Genomic DNA, 21,627 nt, shown 5'->3' with positions numbered 1-21,627 from the left:
TAACAAAAGCCCCTTTATAGTGGAGTGTTGCTGTCATGTCAGGTGTCAAAGTGGACACATTTTCTTGTCTGTCTTATGTTTCACTTGACCTTTTTAGGTCATAGCCGTTCGATCTTTTACACGAAATTCTAGTAATTGACTAATTTCCATGTAATGCAAAGTGCTCAGATGGTAAAGCAAGAATTTCTCTTCCAAGTTTATGCCATCATTCTTCCAGCCCTTCTCTGGGAAGGCTCAGGGATGCATGGGGTTGGTTCAGAGAATCTGCTAAGTTCACATCTGGTTCACGTCTGAGCTTTGGGTCTTGTTCTTTCCCAAGCAGTAATTTATAACACAATCTGTCCTGACACATAAATAGCTCTCCGCATTATGATAAAGACTGAAATAAGCTTAATTTAATAGAGCATAAGAGCTACAGTATGATTCAGCGTTGTGTAGGGAAGGAGGGCTTCCCAGAGGGGGTGGCAGTGGGGCTGGCCTTGAGGGTTCCTAGGATAACCAAAAACAGCTGAGTAAAGACACCTGGGATTGAACGTGCTTCTGGATCCCCAACTGTTTATTCCTGACATTGTAAGACACTGTACTTCATCTTTTCCTTTGATGAAGAAGACTTAGTCAATGTTAGGGAGGATTGTATGTTGAAGAAATGCTGTTAACATGAGAACTTGCAAAAGGGATCGGAATGAACTGGCAAGCAACAGGGCCCCGTGGAGAAGGGTACCCCCAAACAATCAGAAAGTAACCCCCCAAAAGCTGTCAGTCACGAGGACTGTTCCAGTTCCTATTGTTACGTAACAAATTACTCCAAAACTTAGCAGCTGAAAACAACCATTTTGTTTTGCTCAGTTTTGTGGGTTAGGAATCCAGGAAGGGCTCAAGCAGGCAGTCCTCGCTTGAGTTGCTCATACAGCTGGCTGCTGGCAGGTGTCAGCTGGGGCTGCAGTCATCCAAAGGCTCGACCGTGGTGGTTGTCCAGGTGGCTCACTCACAGAGCCGGCAGTTGATGCTGGTTCTTGACCAGGAGCTCAGTTGGGGCACCTTCTCAGAGTACCTACTCAGGGCAATCCTGGGTCCCCATGTTCCTTCCCTGGTGGATGGCATCCCCCAGAGTGAGTGCCGTAACAGGACCAGACAGAAGCCCTGGGGCCTTTGACAGCTAGCCTCAGAAGTCACACAGCATCCTTTCTTTAATGGTTAAATAAGTCTCCAGACTCAGAGAGGATATAGACACACACACACACACACACACACACACACACACACACACACCCCGCCTCAGTAGGAGGAGTGTTGAAGAATTTGGGGGCTGTGTGTTTTAAATGCCACAGTGATGCCAGCTGCTGGGACAATTAAATTTACAAATTCCGGTGGCTTAACACAATAAAAGTTTATTCCTCATAAATTCAAAGCAGGTATTCCTACAGGTCAGTGGCCCTCTTCCACGCAGTGCTGCATGGACTCAGCCCTCCCACCTTATAGCCCAGCCGTCCTTCAGCCCAGGTGTCAAGGTTGCTAATTTCTTCCGTATCCAGAAGAGAAAGGTGCATATACGATTCTGCACAAGAGGGTTTTACGTGCCAGTTCTAGAAGTGACACACATGTCCCTTCCACCTGCATTACATTCTAGTTTAGGCTGGTCACATGACCACGCCTAACTGCAAGGGAGTCTGGGAAACAGAGTCTGGCAGCGAGCCTTGGCCACAAAATAAACGAGGGCTGCCTCACACATTCTCATGTGTCTGGTCCCTTTGCTATTGCAGCCTTCAAGTCAGGTGTGAGCCTGGTTGGGGCAGGGTCCCTGGTCAGGAGCCATTTCTATCAATGATTCCTTCTCAAGTGGAAGTTTGCACAAAGGCACTGCCTGACCATTTTGCAAAGTCTGGGAGGATGTGCTGAAAGCCCCTCAGGCCACCTGGCTGACTGTTCCCAGATGCCCATCCTGCTTCAGTGCCGCTTTCCATTCCAGAAGCCAACAAAATCCTGCACCGGCACCTCGGGGCCCCTGACGAGCGCCTTGCCCTTCACATCCTCAGGACTCAGGGGCTGGTCCCTGAGCATGTGGAAACAAGGACTCTGCACAGCACCTTCCAGCCCCACATCTCCCAGGTAAGGGGCTCCCTACCTTCCAGGACCCACCATCCAAACCCCAGATGTAGTGGCAGTGTTGACACGGACTTGTCTCTTTTGGATACGTTTAGAAACACAAGCAATAGAAATGAAACTCAGATTAGCTTCATCCCAAAGGGGAATTTATTGTAAAAATCAATTCACTAAATCCAGCCAGGAGAGTGACTATGACTCAGAACAAACTTGGACCAGGACCTCTCTCTGTCTCTTGTCTGTTTCTCTCTCTGGGTCTCCTTGAGTCTGGGCTCTTCCCGTGGTACCTCCCCATGAGTAAGAATAATGCAGACAGTCAGAGACTTCTGAGCTTTTGGGTTATAACATAGTCTCGTCTGCTTCCAAATGTGGAAAGGGTAGGTGGCCCCGCCTTGGCCGGACTGCGGCTGGGTCTCAGGAGACACCTGGATGCCTAATGCTCTGCAGCGGGCTTGATGTACTGTAGGACCGTGATCCCAAGAGATTAGTTAGAAGAGAGTCAGGATCACAGTAAAATATATCCTTTTTCAAGAGCTCCAGTTAATTCGTTTTGCTCACAATGCACCAGGAAGCCAATCTGGTGGTTTCCTTGGCAACCTTCTTAAAGGCCAGTCTGTTTTTGTCATGAAGGCAGAGTCTACAGAACCTCCAAAAGCAGTTTGGGGAATTTAAATTGGTTCACATGGTCGATATAGTTTGCTAATGGCATTCCTCGTCTGTTTGGAAGCACTTCCCAGTCAGATGGATGGGCCTGTCTGTGGCTGTCAAAGGCCTTGAGCAGGGCCTCGGGGAGATGGTGGCACACCTGCCAGTCAGGCTCCCGCACCATCCGCCCTGCCAGCCTCCTCCCGGCTGTGGGCGCTATGAGCCAATGTCAGGGAGTCCTCCACCTGGGGGGAACAGTCAGGGTCTTGTCATCGTTTGAGTCTCTGCTTTGGAAGCACCACGTTGTAAGTCTTTCTTTGACAAAATTAAATACCACTTTACATTATTTTGATTTTTCTATCTTGAGTTAAATGGAGAAACCCTTGGGTGTCACAAAACTGAGACTGACATTAAGTAGATGGTGTGGTGGTGAATAGAGTGACAGCTTGAGAACGGTTCTGAGAGTGAAGGGCCCAACTGGAAGTGGCTGTAAGGGGGCGGGGGGTGTATGTGTGATTGTATTTGTGAGCGAGTGTGTTTGGGTGCATGTATGCGTGCATTGGGGGTTCTGTTAGTCACAAGAAGCCCCTCATTTTATTAACCAGGAGGGCTCAGACTCTGATACAGGTGGGCTCATGCGGCCAGCAGAGACTCCTGGGTGAGAGTAGGGAGCAGGTGGCCTAAATGACATTGAAGATATAAAATTCACCTGGATTTGCCCTTCAACTCTTATTTATTTATTTATCTATTTATTTTGCTTTACGTGGACTAAGCAATTAGCAGGCCCAAAGATAGGGGTTCACGTAGGAAATATGAATGAAAATTGTAGTCTCTGCCACCTATAATATAACTATTTCTCTTTTCATTTTTGAATGGCTTAGGGAAAACTTCAGATGTGGGTGGATGTTTTCCCCAAGAGTTTGGGCCCACCAGGCCCTCCTTTCAACATCACACCCCGGAAAGCCAAGAAGTAAGTAATCTTGAGACCCTGCTACCTTGGCCTAGGGTCTTGGCGCAGGACCAGAGGAAAAAAGCACCTTCAAAATGTGCTCCTTTTTAGATTCTACCTCCGTGTGATCATCTGGAACACCAAGGACGTTATCTTGGATGAGAAAAGCATCACAGGAGAGGAGATGAGCGACATCTATGTCAAAGGGTAAGGTTAGCATGCGACCACCTTTGACAAACTCCGGGGATGAAGCATGCTCTCTCCTTCCTTAGTTTTCACTATTGAGGTGTAGGATTCCGGGTTACCTGAAGGTGTGTTATCTCTTTACTGCAGTCTACTTAGGAAACTCCAGGGAGACAAAGGCAGAGAGAGCAGAAGGAAAAGAAAACCTGTATGAATCTTGTTTATAAGCAGAGGCAGTAATAACTATAGGAACTGATCCCTATTTCTCCATTTCTCTTTTTTAGAAGTGGGTTTTGTTGAGTTTATTAAGCAGATTTGTTATTTCTGAGACGTCTTAGTCATGCAGTTCATTTTTATTTCTTCTTGAATAAGTGTCTTCAGAAACAAGGAAAGGTTGCAAGGTTTCACTTGCTATATATTTTATTACCAGTAGCTAGTGTCCATGGAAAAGAGGGAATATTAGCAGAATTTTTTACAATCGTTGATTCCTCCAACCTGTACGGAGTGCCTGCCTCCAGCCTGGAAGGAGGCATCAATGTTCATTATTCTGGTACTTGCATAATCAATTCCAAGTAGTGATCTGTCCTCATGTGCACCATGTGAGGGGAGCGCACGCCATCAACCTCATTTTACCAATGGGGAGACGAAGCTCAAGTGGCAGCGCAGGTTCACAGCCAGGCCTGCCTCCTACCGAGACTCTCTGTCCGTGAGGTCCAGGCATCAATGATGTTAAAGCTCCCCAGTTGATTCCGATGCAATTCTAATGTGCGTTCAGTGTTGAGAACCATGCATTCAACCACGTTACCAGCCTAAAATCTAGAGTTGCCCCTACTTCCGAACCAGGAGTTTTCCCAGTAGCAGGCAGATGTGACAGCAACTTCTTCCCAGGCGTGTTCATTCACTTAATCCTTCAACAGGTATTTAATTAGTGTCTGCTATGCGCCAGGCACAAGTCAAGGGAACTTTACAAATGTCAAAAGTTGAGATGTTAAATTGTTGATGGAAATGAATTTTCATAGGTGGAAATAACATATCTTCCTTGCTAGTCTCATTAATATGATCAGAGTGGATCTAAGAATAATAAAAAAAGGAAGCTGAAAGTCGTGTCTGTTTTGTTTGCTTACGTAAAATATGGAAAAGGAAATGCTGAAATTTAGAACTAACTCATATTCATTGAGCCCTATCAGCAGTGATGACAGACAGTGATGATTTATAGTTACCAGTATGAAGACTAAAATCATAGCCAGCAAGCTCCAACGTTCCCAAAATAGAAGCTAAGTTGTTGATATTTTCCAGAAAATTTCACCTTATCCCTGTTAACTGAAGTCTAAAGGGTTTCCTGCTTTGGTTTTAGAGGAATTGTATTTTATTTGGCTACAACCTGTGTTGGATGCAACAGAGCGCCTCCCCTTCATAAATCAGCCCCCAGCTCCGTAGATAACTGGAAGCTGCCCAAGAAAAGTGCATTAATTCTCCTGCCCTTCACTCCCCTAATCACTGCACAATTTTGCGGCTAGATTACCTGTCAATCACACGAACCTAAGCCTGTTTGCCTCTGCTTTTCAGCTGGATTCCTGGCAATGAAGAAAACAAACAGAAAACAGATGTCCATTACAGGTCCTTGGATGGCGAAGGGAATTTTAACTGGAGATTTGTTTTCCCATTTGACTACCTCCCAGCTGAACAACTGTGTATCGTGGCTAAAAAAGTGAGCTCTGAAATATGCCAGTGGGAAGTGGATGTCACGGGTCTTCCTTGACACAGACACTCAGAGAATGTTGGAGCCGCTCCGCACCCTGGCGGTCGTGAGCTGAGCTCCCTCTTGGGACAGATGGCGACTCTGAGACTCACAGCAGGGTAGATACTTGCCCAGCCTCACACAGCTACGACAGCTATTTGTGTAGTTAGACGTATACGGAATGTAACTTTCCTTCCCCTAACATGTCGGTGGCCAGGGGAAGGATCTGGTGAAGGGTAGACATGGGGGTCTTGTATCAATACATACAACAACCCAAGTGTATGTCACAGGGAAACCAACTTCTTCCCGTGATAAGCAGAACTGTTTGACTAACTAACCAAACAGAGGCAAAATATTCAGTTATGGGAAATGTCCCTTCTTCAGAGGCATTTTCATGATGGTTCAGGGCCCTGGGGGTCTTGCTTTGTAAGACTCGTAGTTACAGAGCTCAACTCAAACCAGCTTATATCCAAAAAGTGATTTGTTGGTTCACGTTACGGAGAAGTCCAGGGCTGGCCGGCTTAAGGAATGCCCGGGTCCCAGGATGAACTGGGGTTTTTAGAAATTACTCTCACTTCTCCACTGCTCTGCTCTGCCTTCTTCTGTGGGCCTCCCTCCCTGGTGGAGGCCCAGCTCACATCCTGCCCTCCCAGCAACTCAGCAGAAAGAGGACAAACCCCCGTTGGTGCCAACCAGGCTTCTGGAATTGGACCTCACTCTGCCTGTTTGGGGTCATGTGCAGCTCCTGCACCAACCAGTGCTGCCTGGGATGCAGTGCTCTGACTGGCCTGGCTCTGGAGTAAAGCGTGGAGTCGGTTCTTCCCAAATCGCATGGATGGGAGGAAGGGACTCTCCAAGAAAAATCTGGGTGAAACCTGGGCAGGCAATGATAACAGATGTCTCATAAAGGTCCTCCGTCCCACTTCTACCCCCACATTCTATAGACGTTCCCTAGCTCTTCTGGTTAACTTCTCGCCCCACACCTGATTGAAATATACCTGCCTCTGTCCCATGTGGCCCTACTCAGTGCTGATGCTGTAGGGAGCACTTTTCTGTGCCAGGTGAGATGAATGCTTTCAAAGGGCACTTTCTAGAGACACTGAGCTCATCCTGCTGTTGAATCATGCAGACTGGCATGGGGCAGGTGAGGGGTGTGGGTCGGGGAGGTGAGGGGTGTGGGTCAGGTGGGCCTTTAGTTAAGTTACCTCTCCTATTTACCGCATCTGGAGCTGGACCTCCCTTCCCCTGGTGGTACTGGGAGCGTGAGCCCACAGAGGACAGTCAGGTGGGTCCGGACAACAGCAGTGGACTTCCAAGCCCCTCAGAACCAGGCCTGAAGAGCCCTGTGAAGGGGCACAGTTTTGGAATGTCACTTGAAAAACAAGAAGCTTCAAATTCCCAAAGCGCTGGGGGACTTCCCTTTCTCCTGGGGCCAGAGGACCGCAGTTGTAATTAGGCTGTGGAGGTGTGACTATTTGGGGCCAATATTGCCCAGGCGGACGCAGGGACCAGCGGTGAGAACTTGGAGGACCCTACCCAGTCCTCCCTCCACCTGACTAATATGTGGAATCTGGGGGTCTTAGTTGACCACAGCATGTAAGACACAGCAATATTTTTCAAAAGCCAAAAATGCCAGGACATTTTAAATCTGTGATGATAAAAGAGCAAAATCTGTGCCCCAGTGAAATGAGTGTGCTCAGATATCCGTGTCGGGGGGGGGCGGGGGCGCGGAAGATCTGTGGGTGTGCGGAGGTGGCTGAGCAGAAGAAACACCCCAGTAGGGGATACTGTGGGCTGGCCTAGAACCTCCTGGCTTTGGAGGATGATCTAAGCAAGCCACAGTGGTCTTCGGGGGTGGGGTGGGGTGGGGTGGGGTGGGGTGGGAGGAGAACAATCCCAAACTCCAGAAAGTCATACTGATGAGGACATGGCAGGGAGCCTTCTGTTTGGGAGCTGCCTGGGACATCCTTTTTGCCACCCGGCTGGTGGCCTGAGATGTCCTGGGGAGCCCACCTGTCCTCCTTATGCGTGGGTGGAGGGCTAGGGCTGAGGGGAGAGGGGTGCAAAGGAGAGAGAAGGCCTTGGTACTGGACTTTCCAAGGGGAGGGTGTCAGAATCCACTCATCAGTGTAATTTGGTTTGTCTGTTTCTCTTGTCATTTTAGGAGCATTTCTGGAGTATCGACCAAACCGAATTTCGGATGCCACCCAGACTGATCATCCAGATTTGGGATAATGACAAGTTTTCTCTGGATGACTACTTGGGTAGGGCTTCCATTTGGATATTTTTCTCTACGAATTTGTGCCTGGAATTTGTGAAATGAATTAAAGCTTGGAATCAAGTATTTAAATCTCCAGTTCTGCAGGGAAGTGGTGGTGGGGCTCACTCATGCCCTGAATGTCCTCTGGGCACTGTGGCCTCCTCATCTGCTGTCTCGGGTCCTCTGAGCAGGGGGCACAGTGAATGCCACCCCTTTCTGTGGGCTCAAAGGCCCCGTGGAGGCTCTTGTACCAGTTTCTGTCTTGCTGTTAAGACTCAAATCCTGTTTTCACAAAAGGATGCCACACCCCTGCCTGCTTTACTTCCAAACCATCCACTTTCTCTCCTCAGCACCTCCTTCAGGCTGCTCTCAAACTTTACTGAGGTCTGTAATGCCCAGCCATTGTTCTTTCCCCCAGGTTCAGCCTCCTCTGGGGCTAAAGGTACCTGGTAAGTACCACCCACACGTCCTGTGGGCTTGTCTGTTTCTTGGCAGGCATCCCCCCCCACCACCACCACCACCACAACCCAAGTAGCACAGTGCTCCTCTGATATTCTCTCCCCCAGGCCCCAGGTCTGTCTCCTTGGCCGGCTCTACTTATTCCTCCCACTCTTTCAATGCATGCCTTTGGCCATGGCTGGTGTGGCTCAGTTGGTTGAGCATCGTCTCTTGCACAGAACGGTCGCCGGTTCGATTCCCCGTCAGGATGTTTCTCACATCTGTTTCTTTCTCTCTCCCTCCCTCCCTCTGCCTTCCTCTCTCTCTAAAATCAATAAAAACATATTTTAAAATTAAATTAAAAATAAATACAGGCCTTTGCCTTCCCTGGGGTCTTTGGCTCTTCCCTAGGGCCCATCAGTGGTTTTCCCACTGTCATCATTTGGCAAGGTCCGACCCCCAAGCCAGGATGTGTAGCCTGACCGCCACAGTGCCCGACACGCGGTAATAAGAAACTGTTCTGACAAATCACATTGCACTATGTAGATGCATCAAATCAACGCACCATACTCCTTAAACTTATGCATGTTATGTGTGATATATACATATATATACATATATATATATATATATTAAACTATTATGATGATTAGCTCCAATTCCCCACCAGCAACTTTCACCTTGATATTTAGCCAGCACCTCCCGTTGATCCTGACTAAAACCTAACGCAGCCTTTCTTCCCTGGCCTCATACCTGCTCTCCTTATGAGCTTCTTTTGCTGTTCACGGCCCCTCCATTGTCCCAGCCCCAGAGCAAAAGCACCCGGAGTCCTCTGTGGGTCCTCCGCCCTCCCCCCCCCCCCCCCCCCCGCGCGGTGCTAACGAAGTAATCTGCCTCATCAGGCACATCTATTCTTATTTCCAGGATCTCTGCCACTTGCCAGTTCAGACCTCATTTCCTCATAACCGACTGTTATAGCAGCTCCTAACTCATGCCCCTGCTCCCAGAGCCTCTCCTGGCAGAGGGAAAGCCCACTGCGGCCGATGGCTGTGACCTGTTCATCCCTTTACCCCTCACAGCACGGAGAGCAGTGGCTTTGACATGGTGCTTTATAAGAGTTGAACAAACTTATATGTTTGCATATGTTTATATGCAAAAAATGTTAACTTAATAAAGCATATGGGCCGGAAATTCCAGAATAGTGGAGAGTTTTCCGTTGGAATTTCAACAAAATAGTCTGACAAGTAAAGAGAATGAGTAGATTTTAAAATGGCTAATGGGCAAATGACTATAGTTACCACCCAAAGAAGAGCCGAGAAATAAGCAGGGATGAGCTCAAGAAAGGCTGAGTGAATTGTGGCCTGTGGCTCCGTTCTAAGACGAAGGGCTGTTTCTTAGCTTGCGGTTTAGAGAGACTCTGCCCCACTCTCCCTCTTGCTCTTTGCTGCCACTGTGGAAGGCCACCACTTGTCCCGGTAGTCCATAACACAAACCCATTTCCCACAGGAGGTCCCAAACCCCAAAGACAGCCTGTTAAAGCGCTACTAAAGCGTCAGTGCCTCACATCACAGAAGAGAAAACGCGCTTCTCCAGGCAGCCTGGTGGGCTTCCTAGCCCCTGGTGAGCATTTTCTGTTGAGCTGTTATGTTCCTCCTCAAGCTCCTGTCTCTGAGGTTTACCCCGGGAGACTTGAACGGACTGTTCCATAGAGCGGCCCACGTTCCAAGTACCAGGTGTCTTTCCCCAAAGCCACGTGACTGTGTTCAGGGCAGTTCAGAACGAATATGAGCAACTTTCAGATCCAGGTTCATGGGAGTTTTGTCTACAGACATTTCACTATTTTGAGCTTGTAGACAAACTCTGTTTATGCTCCTCTCTTTGAGAAATAAAACATGTGGTCCTCTGTGAGATGCGAGTGGTGGGCAGGTATATCTCCTGCCACTTTCCATCCTATCTGGAAAGAATTTTCTGCGTCAACCAGGGTGCCTTTCTCTAACGCACTCATTACCTGTTCCAGACCACTGTCTGCCTCTTCTGCAGGGCATTCTGTTCCTGGTAAAGGATGGCTGACCCACGCGAAGCTTATTGGAGTTTACTGTTTCCCTGGCTAGGTTTCCTGGAACTTGATTTGCATCGCACCATCATTCCAGCAAAATCATCCGAGAAATGCCATTTGGACATGATTCCGGACCTCAAAGCCATGGACCCCCTTAAAGTGAAAACCGCCTCCCTCTTCGAGCAGAAGTCCATGCGAGGCTGGTGGCCGTGCTACGCAGACAAAGAGGGCTCCCGGGTGATGGCGGTAGGAGCATTTCCTGGCTGGGGGTCATTCATCATTTAGATTTTGTTCTTTATCAACAGATTTACCCCAGATAAGATAAGGGAGAGTTAAATTGGTGGGACTTTAGGTTATGAGAATGGCTTATACCTGGGATCACAAGAGAAGGCGTCCATGAGCAGATATTGGGGGTTGAGTGGAAGGTGGAGGGATAGGAATTGTCAAAAAAACTGAGAGCCAGAGTGGTTGCACTACTGTGGGACCCTCCTTCACCAAGAAGGCTTATTTATGCTGAGCTATTAGTGCAGTTCAGTACAGAAAAGGGAACTTCACATTTGAGCTGTTTTAATAAATTAAAAAAAATGAAAGATAGAAGCGGAGATGCTGACATTCATTGAGCAAGAAGGCTTTAACTTACAAGCAGGTTTGGAGAACTCAAGATATATTCTGACATAGAAGCGAGAGTGCAGGTCACCTTGGCCAGTGTGACTCAGCTGGTTGGACCTTGTTTCGTGCACCAGAAGGTGGCTGATTCAAATTCAGGTCCAGGGCACATGCCCAGAGTGTGGGCTTTATCCACAGCAGGGGGCTGCAGGAGGCACACGCTCAATGTTACCCTCTCATATCAATGTTTCTCTCTTTCCCTCTACTTCTTCTCTCTCTAAAAATCAAGCTGTTAAAAACAAAAGAGAGTGCAGGACACTATGCTCTGGCAGAAAAGACTACCAAATTCCTTATGTATTAATAATAGTTAACATTTCGCATCACTAATTATGAAGCAGTCAATATGCTAAATGCCTTACATTCATAATCTTGTTTCTTAAAACAGCTTTGAGTTCTAATTTACATAAATAAAATGCACCCATTCCAGAGTGTGCTTTGATGAGTTTTGTTGACAGTTGCATACACTCATGAAACCACTGTAATCAAGAGAGAGAACATTCCCATTAGCCTCAAAAGTTTCCTTGCTCCCTTTGCAGTCCATCACTCCCCCCGGGCTGGCCCAGGAAATCACTTCTCTGCTGTCTGCCACTTAGAGATGACTTTGCACATAATCTCACTTAGTTCTGCTAACAACCCCATCAACTAGACATTATCCCCTTTTTATAGGCTCAAAGCCAGGCTGGGAGAGATGGAGCCCCTTGTCGTAGTCAGACACGTTGCTTTGTTTGGCTCATCAACATAGAGGCATCAGTGCTCCACCACCTAAACGAATCTCGGGGTCAAGGTTCTCACATTGTTGTTGACTTAGTCTGGCTTTTCAGGATTCTAGAAAGATTGTTACAACCTTGTTTAAGCCTGGCTATCCAAGTGGGCAAGTTTCTGGACCTCTCACGCCTGTTTTCCTCCTGTGCACTTGAGGACAGCAACAGTCCCTGCTTTATAGGATAGCAATGAGCATTACACGAGATGATCCCTAAGGAAGGGGCGAGCAGGGACCAGAGAGACAGCATCCATTCTCCACTCACTCATTTGTTTCCTCTGTTAGCACGCATTGAGGACCCACCGAGTATCTGCACAGCTCTGCGCCGTGGGTGGTCCGTGGTCAGCCTGAAGCATGTGGGCTGCCTGGGAGCCTACAGTTCATGCTCCATCAATATTAGACATTGTTATGAGCAGTACTCAGGTTAATCTGTGTCCAAGTAGAGTTACAAAGGAAGGTGTGTACAGAGGCAAGGAGATGGATGTGAGAAAGAATGATGGGGATCCAGAGAGTGACAGGCAGGGAGCAGGGAGGAGGGGGAGCAATTTATCCTCTCAGGTTCCCACAAGGAGCCAGTTCAGAAACGCATGGAAGAGGAAATGTGATGAAATCTCCTGAGGAAAATCCAAGGCAATCTCGGGATTGTTTTACAAGAATAAAAATCGCTGCTCGGGGAATACTCCTTGGGCTGAAGTGAAAATATTTGTGAAGCGTGATGTCATGTATTTAACCTGTTCTGCTTTACTGAAGGGGAAAGTGGAGATGACGTTGGAAATCCTTAATGAGAAGGAGGCCGATGAGAAGCCAGCCGGGAAGGGACGGGATGAACCCAACATGAACCCCAAGCTGGACCCACCAAAGTGAGAGCCCTCTTTGTTCTCGGCGTCCTCTCATCCCTAAACACCTGCAGACTGAAAGCCCCCCTTCCAATTGGCTTACTAGACTGGATTAGCTCTTGTCCTTCTAATTTTGTATTTAATAGTGGGGGTTGGGGGTAGAAAGGCTGGTGATCTGGCTTTATGTTAATCACTCTCCTTTCCATTGACACCAAAGTCCAGGGTGCCTTCAACATCTTAGGAAGTTATAAAAGGTTCAAGAATCTTTCTTTGCTAACTAAGGGAAATAATATCTTTTCTTGACTTTATAAGTGTTATTTAATATATTTTTTAAATGGTGTTATGCCCTGCAGTGAAATATCTGTCCCTCCTGAGTTGGGTAGGTAAAACCATTTCTTTGCAATGCAGCCGACCGGAAACCTCCTTCCTCTGGTTCACCAACCCGTGTAAGACCATGAAGTTCATCGTGTGGCGCCGGTTTAAGTGGGTCATCATCGGCCTGCTGTTCCTGCTGGTCCTGCTGCTCTTCGTGGCTGTGCTCCTGTACTCCTTACCGGTGCGGCCCTGCTCCTTGTCCCGGCTGTGTGTGTGTGCGTGTGTGTGTGTGTGTCCTGCTCCTTGTTCCGGCTGTGTGTGTGCGTGTGTGTGTGTCCTGCTCCTTGTCCCAGCTGTGTGTGTGTGTCCTGCTCCTTGTCCCGGCTGTGTGTGTGTGTGTGTGTGTGTGTGTGTGTGTGTGTATGTATGTCCTGCTCCTTGTCCCGGCTGTGTGTGTGTGTGTGCATGTGTGTCCTGCTCCTTGTCCCGGCTGTGTGTGTGTGTGTGTGTGTGTGCGTGTGTGTCCTGCTCCTTGTCCCGGCTGTGTGTGTGTGTGTGCGCGCGTGTGTGTGTCCTGCTCCTTGTCCCGGCTGTGTGTGTGTGTGTGTGCGCGCGTGTGTGTGTGTCCTGCTCCTTGTCCCGGCTGTGTGTGTGTGTGCACGCGCGTGTGTGTCCTGCTCCTTGTCCCGGCTGCGTGTGTGTGTGTATGTGTGTGTGTGTGTGTGTGTGTGTGAACTGTGGTTGGTCATCTAACCTGGTACTTACTTGCCTTGGATGCTCTTCAGAAGAATGACTTACTTAGGAGTTGTGGTCTCACAACCCTTCAGCCTTTGGAAAATTTAAAGTAACGTGTCCTGTGGTTAGAATTGCATGCTTATGGTTTCACGAATTCCAGGCAAAACTTTATGGCCTGAAAATAATTTTGGTGTCAGGAATTCTAGGAGAAATCTCTCGGGCCTTTATCAATATATGTCTGGACTATAGCCAGCATTTCTAACTGATCTTCCTGCCTTCAGACTTCTTGTCCTACCTAGCATTCACAGATCCCCAAATCTGGGACCCTTGTGCATTTACACAAACCCTGAACTCCACCCAAACTAGATAATAACACCCCCCCCACCCCCCCACCCCCGCCCCAACAAGTATTGCTCTTACCTGCCAGGATGTCTTTGCCAGTGCTGTTCCTTTGTCCATGTTTGTCTATCAACATCTTATTCATTGTTTAAGACCCACATCACATAACCTCCCCCGTAACTTTCCCTTAAACATCCCAGTCATAAAGGAAAGTCCAAGTGGGGATTTTGCCAGTGTGCCTACAAGTAGTGCTTTCATTCCACTATTCAAGGAATTTATTGAGTATCTACCATAGGCTAGGAATTGGGGTACACACATAACCAAGGCATGATTTCTGCCCACAAGTAGTTCATAGCCCAGGGACAAGCAGACATATGAACAAGTAACCTACTATGAGAGGCAAACTGCTATAGAGATATCAACAAATAACCACAAGACCCAATTGCTGAGAATGGTTTCAACAAGGTGGGGACATTAAAGACCAGTTTGCCAGGCATTCAAATACTCTTACTTCAATTCATCCTATATAATAAAGAGGTAATATGCAAATTGGCCATTGCTCCAACACATAAGATGGCCACCCCCATGTGGTCAGAGATGGCCACCCCAAGATGGCTGGCAGGGGAGGGCAGTTGTGGCCGATCAAGCCTTTAGGGGAGGGCAGTTGGGAGAAACCAGGCCTGCAGGGGAGGTCTGTTGGGGGCAACCAGGCCTGCAGGGGAGGGCAGTTAGGGGTGACCAGGCTGGCAAGGGAGGGAAGTTAGGGGTGACCGGGCCAGCAGGGGGGAGCAGTTGGGGGCAATCAGGCCTGCAGGGGAGGGCAGTTCGGGGCGACCAGGCTGGTAAGGGAGGGAAGTTAGGGGTGACCAGGCCAGCAGGAGAGGGCAGTTGGGGGCAACCAGGTCTGCAGGAGAGGGAAATTGGGGGCAACAAGGCCTGCAGGGGAGGGCAGTTGGGGGCAACCAGGCTGGCAGGGGAGGCAGTTAGGGGTGACCAGGCCGGAAGGGGGGGCAGTTAGGGGCAATCTGGCTGGCAGGGAGCAGTTAGGCATCGATCAGGCTGGCAGGGGAGTGGTTAGGGGGTGATCAGGCTGGCAGGCAGAAGCAGTTAGGGACAATCAGGCAGGCAGGCAGGCAGGCGAGCAGTTGGGAACCAGCAGTCCTGGATTGTGAGAGGGATGTCTGGCTGTAAACAGGCAGTCAGACATCCCTCGAGGAGTCCCAGATTGGAGAGGGTGAAGAGGGTGCAGGCTGGGTTGAGGGACACACACACACACACACACACACACACACACACACACACACACGTGCAGGAATTTCGTGCACCAGGCCTCTAGTATTAATCATAATAGAGTAGTTTGTGTTGAGGAGCATAGCCACACAACCACAACAGCTGCGATGTCATATCTTTGTTTCCCCCAGTATAATACGTTCAGTTTCATTATAAGTACATGTACACTATTTTCTAGTTATAGGTCAATCTGTCTTGACCATTTAAAAAACTCCTCATAGTTATTTCTTTTGCTTGACCTAGATCCTATTGAATAGTGGTTCTCGCCTGGGGGAGATTTTGCTCCCCAGAGGGCATTTAGCAATGTCTGGAGACGTTTTGTCACAACGGGGGTGTGCTACTTACTGGCATTAGTGGGTAGGGGACAGGCCAGGGATGCTGCCGAACATCCTGCAACGTCCAGGACAGCCCCCAACAAGGAGGAATCATCTGGTCTTAAATGTCAATGGTGTCAAGGCTGAGAAACCCCTCGCTTAAGTATATATATTTTACGCTGTCTTTGCTTCCTTTCCAGAACTATTTGTCAATGAAGATCGTGAGGCCAAACGCATAATAAAAGCCAAAGTTTCTTTGCAAGAGTCATCAGCAAGGAGGGAGCCCTGTCTGTGTTTCTGGACCAAAAGCAAGAGCGATTTTGTCTGTGTCTGAGACGACATTCCAAGGGCAAGTTACACTACTTCACCAAAGCCTGGCAGCTTCCCGGGGGTGCGGGTCCTGGAGGCCAAGCCAACTAGCAACACTTTTATCTCCTAAAGTATTAAAACTTTTACCATGTTTTTCGAAATATTTTTCAAGGTGGCTGGTTCCATTTTAAGAAATCGTCTTTTTTTGTATGTGTCCTTAAGTTCTATAATTCAATCTTTGGAAAGTGCTGAAATAGAATTTGAAAATTCCTGCATCTTGACCTCATAGTCTTCTTACTTGTAATCAACAGAAAGGATTGTGCATTATAAGAGCAGAATAGTTAGACTTATTCCTTGTTATGATATTTTATATGGATAAATACCACGATATTTTATATGGATAAATGTTTATCAACCTCTGTGATAAACCCAAATAAAAGCATTGCACTTTGAACACATAGCTGTCTGGTGTGGCTGTGGGCTGAGTTGGGAAGGAGACAGTTTCTAGTCCTCTGGGTCTTAAGGGATGAAATGCCACGGCATATCACCTGGCCATAAGCCCTTTATATGTGTGCTGCCAAACCTTGGCCAGTGGGTCACACTGAGGCTGATTCTATATAATAAAGAGCTAGTATGCAAATGGTCATCAAGCCCTCGTCCCCTCGAACCCTCGCGCCAGGGCTGGGGGACCTGAGGTCTCGCCCCCCACCCTGCGGGGCTTGACAGGGTGGGGCTGGCCGGGTCTGGGTCTTGCGCGATTTCGAGGCACATGTGGGTGGGTGGGGACTTGACTCTGGGTCCCGTGGTGTGCCCCAGACTCTGACAGGAGGAAGATTTTCATATACATTTTATTAATTTTCTTTCATCTCTGACACTTTTATTATAGAGAAAGGGCAAATAGCAATATTAAAATATTTCCTCTAATTAATTCCCTTTTAATGTGCATGAATTTTGTGCACCAGGCTACTAGTATAATAAGTAACAAAAGCTAACACTTACTTTAAAATACTTATTCTGTGCACAACATTGTTTTAAGTGTTGCATGTGTAACTCATTGAATCCTCAATAAGGGTAGGTAACACTATTAACCCATTTTACAGTTGAAGAAATTAAGGCAGATAGAGGTTAAGTAACTCACCCAAGGCGACACTACCAACGAATGGTAGAGCTGGAATTTGAACCCAGCCAATCTGGGTTCTTTCCTTCTTAACTGCTTTTAACCACCAATAGGAGGGCTGTCCAGAGGAGAAGCTGAGATGGTCACGTGGTGTGGCAACTGAAACCCAGTGTGGCTCCCATGCCAACACCATCAGAGTCAGCATGTGGTATAAAACATGTGAATACATCATCCTGTTCATATAACAGACTGTGGTGAGATCTGCAAACAGTTCTATTTCAAGGAGCAACACAGAACTGAAGGAACAAGAAATGGTATGAAAATGGTGATTTTTCTTTTACCACAGTTGACTGTCTTGGCGTTATTGTTGATTGTTTCATATTTTGAACATTTTAATTCCCTTCAAGGTTCTGCCAAGAATCTTAGCATTCAAAGTGTGTTCAACACGTGAAAAGGTTGAGACCCAGGGTGAGCTAAATCGGAACACCTGCCACAACTCTGGCCCCTGTAGTCTCCTCACGCAGTCCGCGCAGGTTGTTCTAACAAGATCACGTCATCTTGCTTATAATTAACACAAAGTCTACAGCTTTTATATAATTCAGGGAACACTCTAATAATGAAAGGGAGACAGTTTTATTTAAAATGGTGTTTGTTGCTTTAGCTGGCTTGGCTCAGTGGATAGAGCATTGGCCTGTGGGCTGAAGGGTCCCGGATTCGATTCCAGTCAAGGGCACATGCCCAGGCAGCAGGCTTGACCCCTGAATCAATGATTCTCTCTCATCATTGATGTCTCTCTCTCTCCCTCTCTCTTCCTCTCTGAAGTCAATAAAAATACATATTTCTTTTTAAAAAAAATGGTGTTTGCTAGGAAAAAAAGTAGGCTCTGCAAAAGAACAAAGTTGTTCCAGGCAAAGTAGCTATTTGGAATATTTAACCATCAGTATGATCAGAGCAGAAGCTTCACCCATCACAATGCGTAATGGCTATTAAAACATTAGAACAGCCATACCAGTGTGTGCAACCCGAGCGTTAGCCTGCAGGGACCCACAGGACACTCTCCCATCGTGCCCCACTCCAGTCACGCCTGCTGAGCAGAGAAATGCCTGGCTATGAGGGAAGCCTTTACCTCCTTTCCTCCAGCTACCTATCTGGGAGCCGCCAGTGCAGTTCCTTTGAGTGCCTGGCAGCAAAGCTCTAGGAATGAACTAATTCCCAGAGAGAATATCCAGCCGGGCTTTCTGGGTAATACTCCCCCCTTTTCTCTCCCAGCCCTCTCCTCAGCCCTCCCCACACCCGCCCAGAAAGCTCCATCTTGTCAAAAGATAATGGTCCCTCATTTGAGGTTGTTAGCTGCCTGGTGACCTATAAATGATCGCTAAAAGCTGGAACTCATCACAGTCCGGTCAGACTGTCGCTTCACCACGAATTAAAGGACACTTAGTGCTAACTGACTCTAGCAAGTGCCACCATTCACGCCGGAGCCTTCATGAGGAAAACAAATCTCCATTACTATCTGGAGGGCGACAAGAAGCTGAAAATCCTGGCAGCCTGACACTTGATGTTGTTTTGTTCTCCCTTTCTCCTTTTAAGGCCCAAAAGAAAGAAAGAAAAAGTCACCGTTAGACCTGTACGTTGCTTTCAAGAGCTATTGACGGGGTGGGCAGAGTTCTGAAACCCATTTGAAGAGGGAGCAGAGGGAGCTGCGCAGCCTGGCCTCCCAGGTGCTGCCCAGGCCAGCTCCTTGCCCTCCGAGTTCACCAGGCTCAGAGGAGTGTTTGTCCAAAGACTGGAGCTCACTTGTTTCCCTGTGTTGAGCAGATGTTATTACAAACACAACCAGAAGGCGAGGGGGGCTTTCCAGAAGCGTCTGTGCAGTTCAGAGAAAGTACAACTTGACTACCCTATGGGGAACTAACATGGACAATGACTGCAAAGCTTGAAAACCCCCTCCCATTGAAAGATTTCCTGCTAAACAGACTGCTCTGGGCGGCCCATCCGTTCGGGACTCCGGACCGTGTGCACGCAGCCCCCAGAGGCAGGTGGGAATCCCATTCCGAAGAAGCTGTTCAAAGTCGGCTGGATGTGGAATCCGTTCAGAATGGAGTCGATGTTGTAAACAGATGAAGCACCCGCCATCTTTGCAGCTGAGTTTCGTGTTTGTTCAGCGTTGAACGGCCACTCCCTGATCTTCCTTAGGTTAAGCAGAATGGGGTCCCCGGGAAGATCAAAGGAGGCTGCTTTCCCCGTGGATGTACATGCCCGAAATGAAATGCCAGAGTTCGTGAAGTTCAAGAAAAACAAGAGAAACGTGTAACGCAGACTAACGGCAAAACCCTAATGAGGAAGGGAACATAATGAAAAACACAGGCCCGCCATCTGCACGGCCAAACTCATAACTTCAAGAGTACGATTGTGTAGGACATGCAGACTCGAGACTTATTACTATTTAAATAAACTGAACAAGAAAGAAAAATCATAGTTTTTTTTGACTCCCACGGAGTAAATTGAATGCTTCTCAAGGCAAACTGATTTTGCCAAAATTTATCTCGACTCCTTAAAAAGGCCCATTCAGTCCTTGACTAATATTAATGCGTGACTTCCATGTGTTTTCACAAAATCCTAGAGCCAAACCCGTAATCCTCTCCCCATCATATTTCAGCGAAGTCCTGCCCCGGCAATGATCAGGAGGAGGACCAGCGTATCCAGCTGGATTCGGAGGCGGCACTGGGTCAGCGGGATAAACAAAATGAATGAATGGAATCCTGTCTTAGAGGCGCAGGAGTGCGGGGCCAGGGGTTTCAGACGTCTGGAAGCCTGGAAGCTCACCCCCGCATGGTCACAGTGCAACGCTGAGACTACGCTCATCTCCTCTCTGGCTTCCTGTCCCTCCTTTGTGATCTCATCTGTTTTGTTTTACGTTTCCGCTTATCTGTAGCTCAGTTTCCTCATCTATAAAATTGGGACAATCGCCCTAGCTGGTTTGGCTCAGTGGACAGTGTGTCAGCCTGTGGACTGAAGGGTCCCAGGTCCGATTCCGGTCAAGGGCACATGCCCGGGTTATGGGCTCAATCTCCAATAGGGAGTGTGCAGGAGGCAGCTAATCAATGATTCTCTCTCATCATTGATGTTTCTATCCCTCCCTCTCCCTTCCTCTCTGAAAGCAATAAAAATATATTTAAAAATTGGAACAATAATTTCCGTAGAATGATTGAGGAGATAAAGTGATTTAAAAGATGTACACTACAAAATTAGCTGGAGTCACATGCCTGCCAATTCACCATAGCCCCAGGTACCTGCCACCCTGCCCAGCTCCTCAAGATGCTGAGTGTGGGACTCAGACAAATGTTTTGGTACAAGTACCCAGCATAGAATCAACTCGAAGCCCCTGGCTGAGGACTGTCTTGGCCTATCTCCACCGTGGCAGCCATGGCCCGGCCCTGCTCCCTGGGGACTTCAGGGAAGCTCCTCTCTCCCTCCTGGACCCTCCTCCCCTCCCCACTCTCCCAAGTCAGCCATGACTCCAAGGTTCAGGGAAATATAATTACCTTCAAACGAGCTTCTTTCAGCAAAGAAAATTTCAACAGCCAAGATGCAAAGAAACCCACTCTCAGTAAGAAGAGAAATACCAAGTACAGCCACAAGGAGACATCATTTCCCACCCTCCAGGTCGGCAAAAAAGCTTGAAAGGGACTCACGAGGGATGTGAACAATATCTTCTTCTTCTTGACACAGCTGGTAGGAAGATACCTTGGTAATCAGTCCCAGTGGAAAACAGTGTGGCATCGTCCGGTGACATCCCTGCCCTCTGATCCAACAACTCCACTCCATTCCTGCAGGGTCTGTACCCTAGAGACACTTCAACACATGTGTACCTGGAGACAGGTTGTAAAATGTTGGAAACAGCCAAACCCTACTGTCTATTAGCAGGCATTGCATGATGCATTGAGAGGTAGGTCTAGAATAAAACACTATAAAGCAGTGAAAGTGAATGAAACTCAGCTTCATGGGACAACAGGAATAAACCCTGGAAACAGTGCCGAGTGGAAGAACAAGTCAGGCAGGAATGCCTATGGTAGTATTTCTCTTACATAAAGTTCAAAAACATGCTCTGGCCCATGTGGCTCAGTTGGTTGAGCGTCATCCCATGCACTGAGCGGTCTCCATCAGGGTATGTGGTCAGGGCACATGCCCAGGTTTGGGGCTTGATCCCCAGTAGGGGGCATGCAGGAGGCAGCCTATTAGCCAATTGATGTTTCTCTTTCTTTCTCTCCCCCCCTCCCTCTCCCTTCTTCTCTCTCTAAAATCAATAAAAACATATATACTAGGTGTACCAGTTAATACAGATTTTTTTCAATAGATGGAGTTACACATATGTTGATATAGTATATGCGATTTGATATGTATGCTATTTTGTTGTATTACTCCTTCAGATTACCACTTGTTCCGATCGATTATTTGTTGTCGGTAGCAATCAGTATTAACGGTTTCACCTGGTTTTAGACCAGGGGTGGGCAAACTTTTTGACTCGAGGGCCACAATGGGTTCTTAAACTGGACCGGAGGGCCGGAACAAAAGCA

The 21,627-nt window shown here is 47.8% G+C and overlaps 1 protein-coding gene across 5 annotated transcripts in view; it reads left to right on the top strand.

Moving 5' to 3' along the window:
• MYOF (myoferlin) overlaps positions 1–16,391 on the top strand; it is a 140,164-nt gene extending 123,773 nt beyond the window's left edge. For all 5 annotated transcript variants that reach the window (XM_059662867.1, XM_059662862.1, XM_059662864.1 and 2 more), the window contains 9 exons: positions 1,967–2,106; positions 3,627–3,715; positions 3,806–3,901; positions 5,444–5,585; positions 7,780–7,879; positions 10,425–10,615; positions 12,546–12,655; positions 13,040–13,187; positions 15,825–16,391. In XM_059662867.1, the coding sequence (XP_059518850.1) occupies positions 1,967–2,106; positions 3,627–3,715; positions 3,806–3,901; positions 5,444–5,585; positions 7,780–7,879; positions 10,425–10,615; positions 12,546–12,655; positions 13,040–13,187; positions 15,825–15,863 (1,055 nt within the window). In that variant the 3' untranslated portion in view covers positions 15,864–16,391. The remainder of the gene's footprint in view (positions 1–1,966; positions 2,107–3,626; positions 3,716–3,805; positions 3,902–5,443; positions 5,586–7,779; positions 7,880–10,424; positions 10,616–12,545; positions 12,656–13,039; positions 13,188–15,824) is intronic.
• The last annotated feature ends 5,236 nt before the right edge of the window (positions 16,392–21,627 follow it).

This window comes from Myotis daubentonii, chromosome 13 (assembly GCF_963259705.1).
Source record: "Myotis daubentonii chromosome 13, mMyoDau2.1, whole genome shotgun sequence".
Classification (NCBI taxonomy): domain Eukaryota; kingdom Metazoa; phylum Chordata; class Mammalia; order Chiroptera; family Vespertilionidae; genus Myotis; species Myotis daubentonii.
This window is presented reverse-complemented; position numbering and strand designations above follow the sequence as displayed.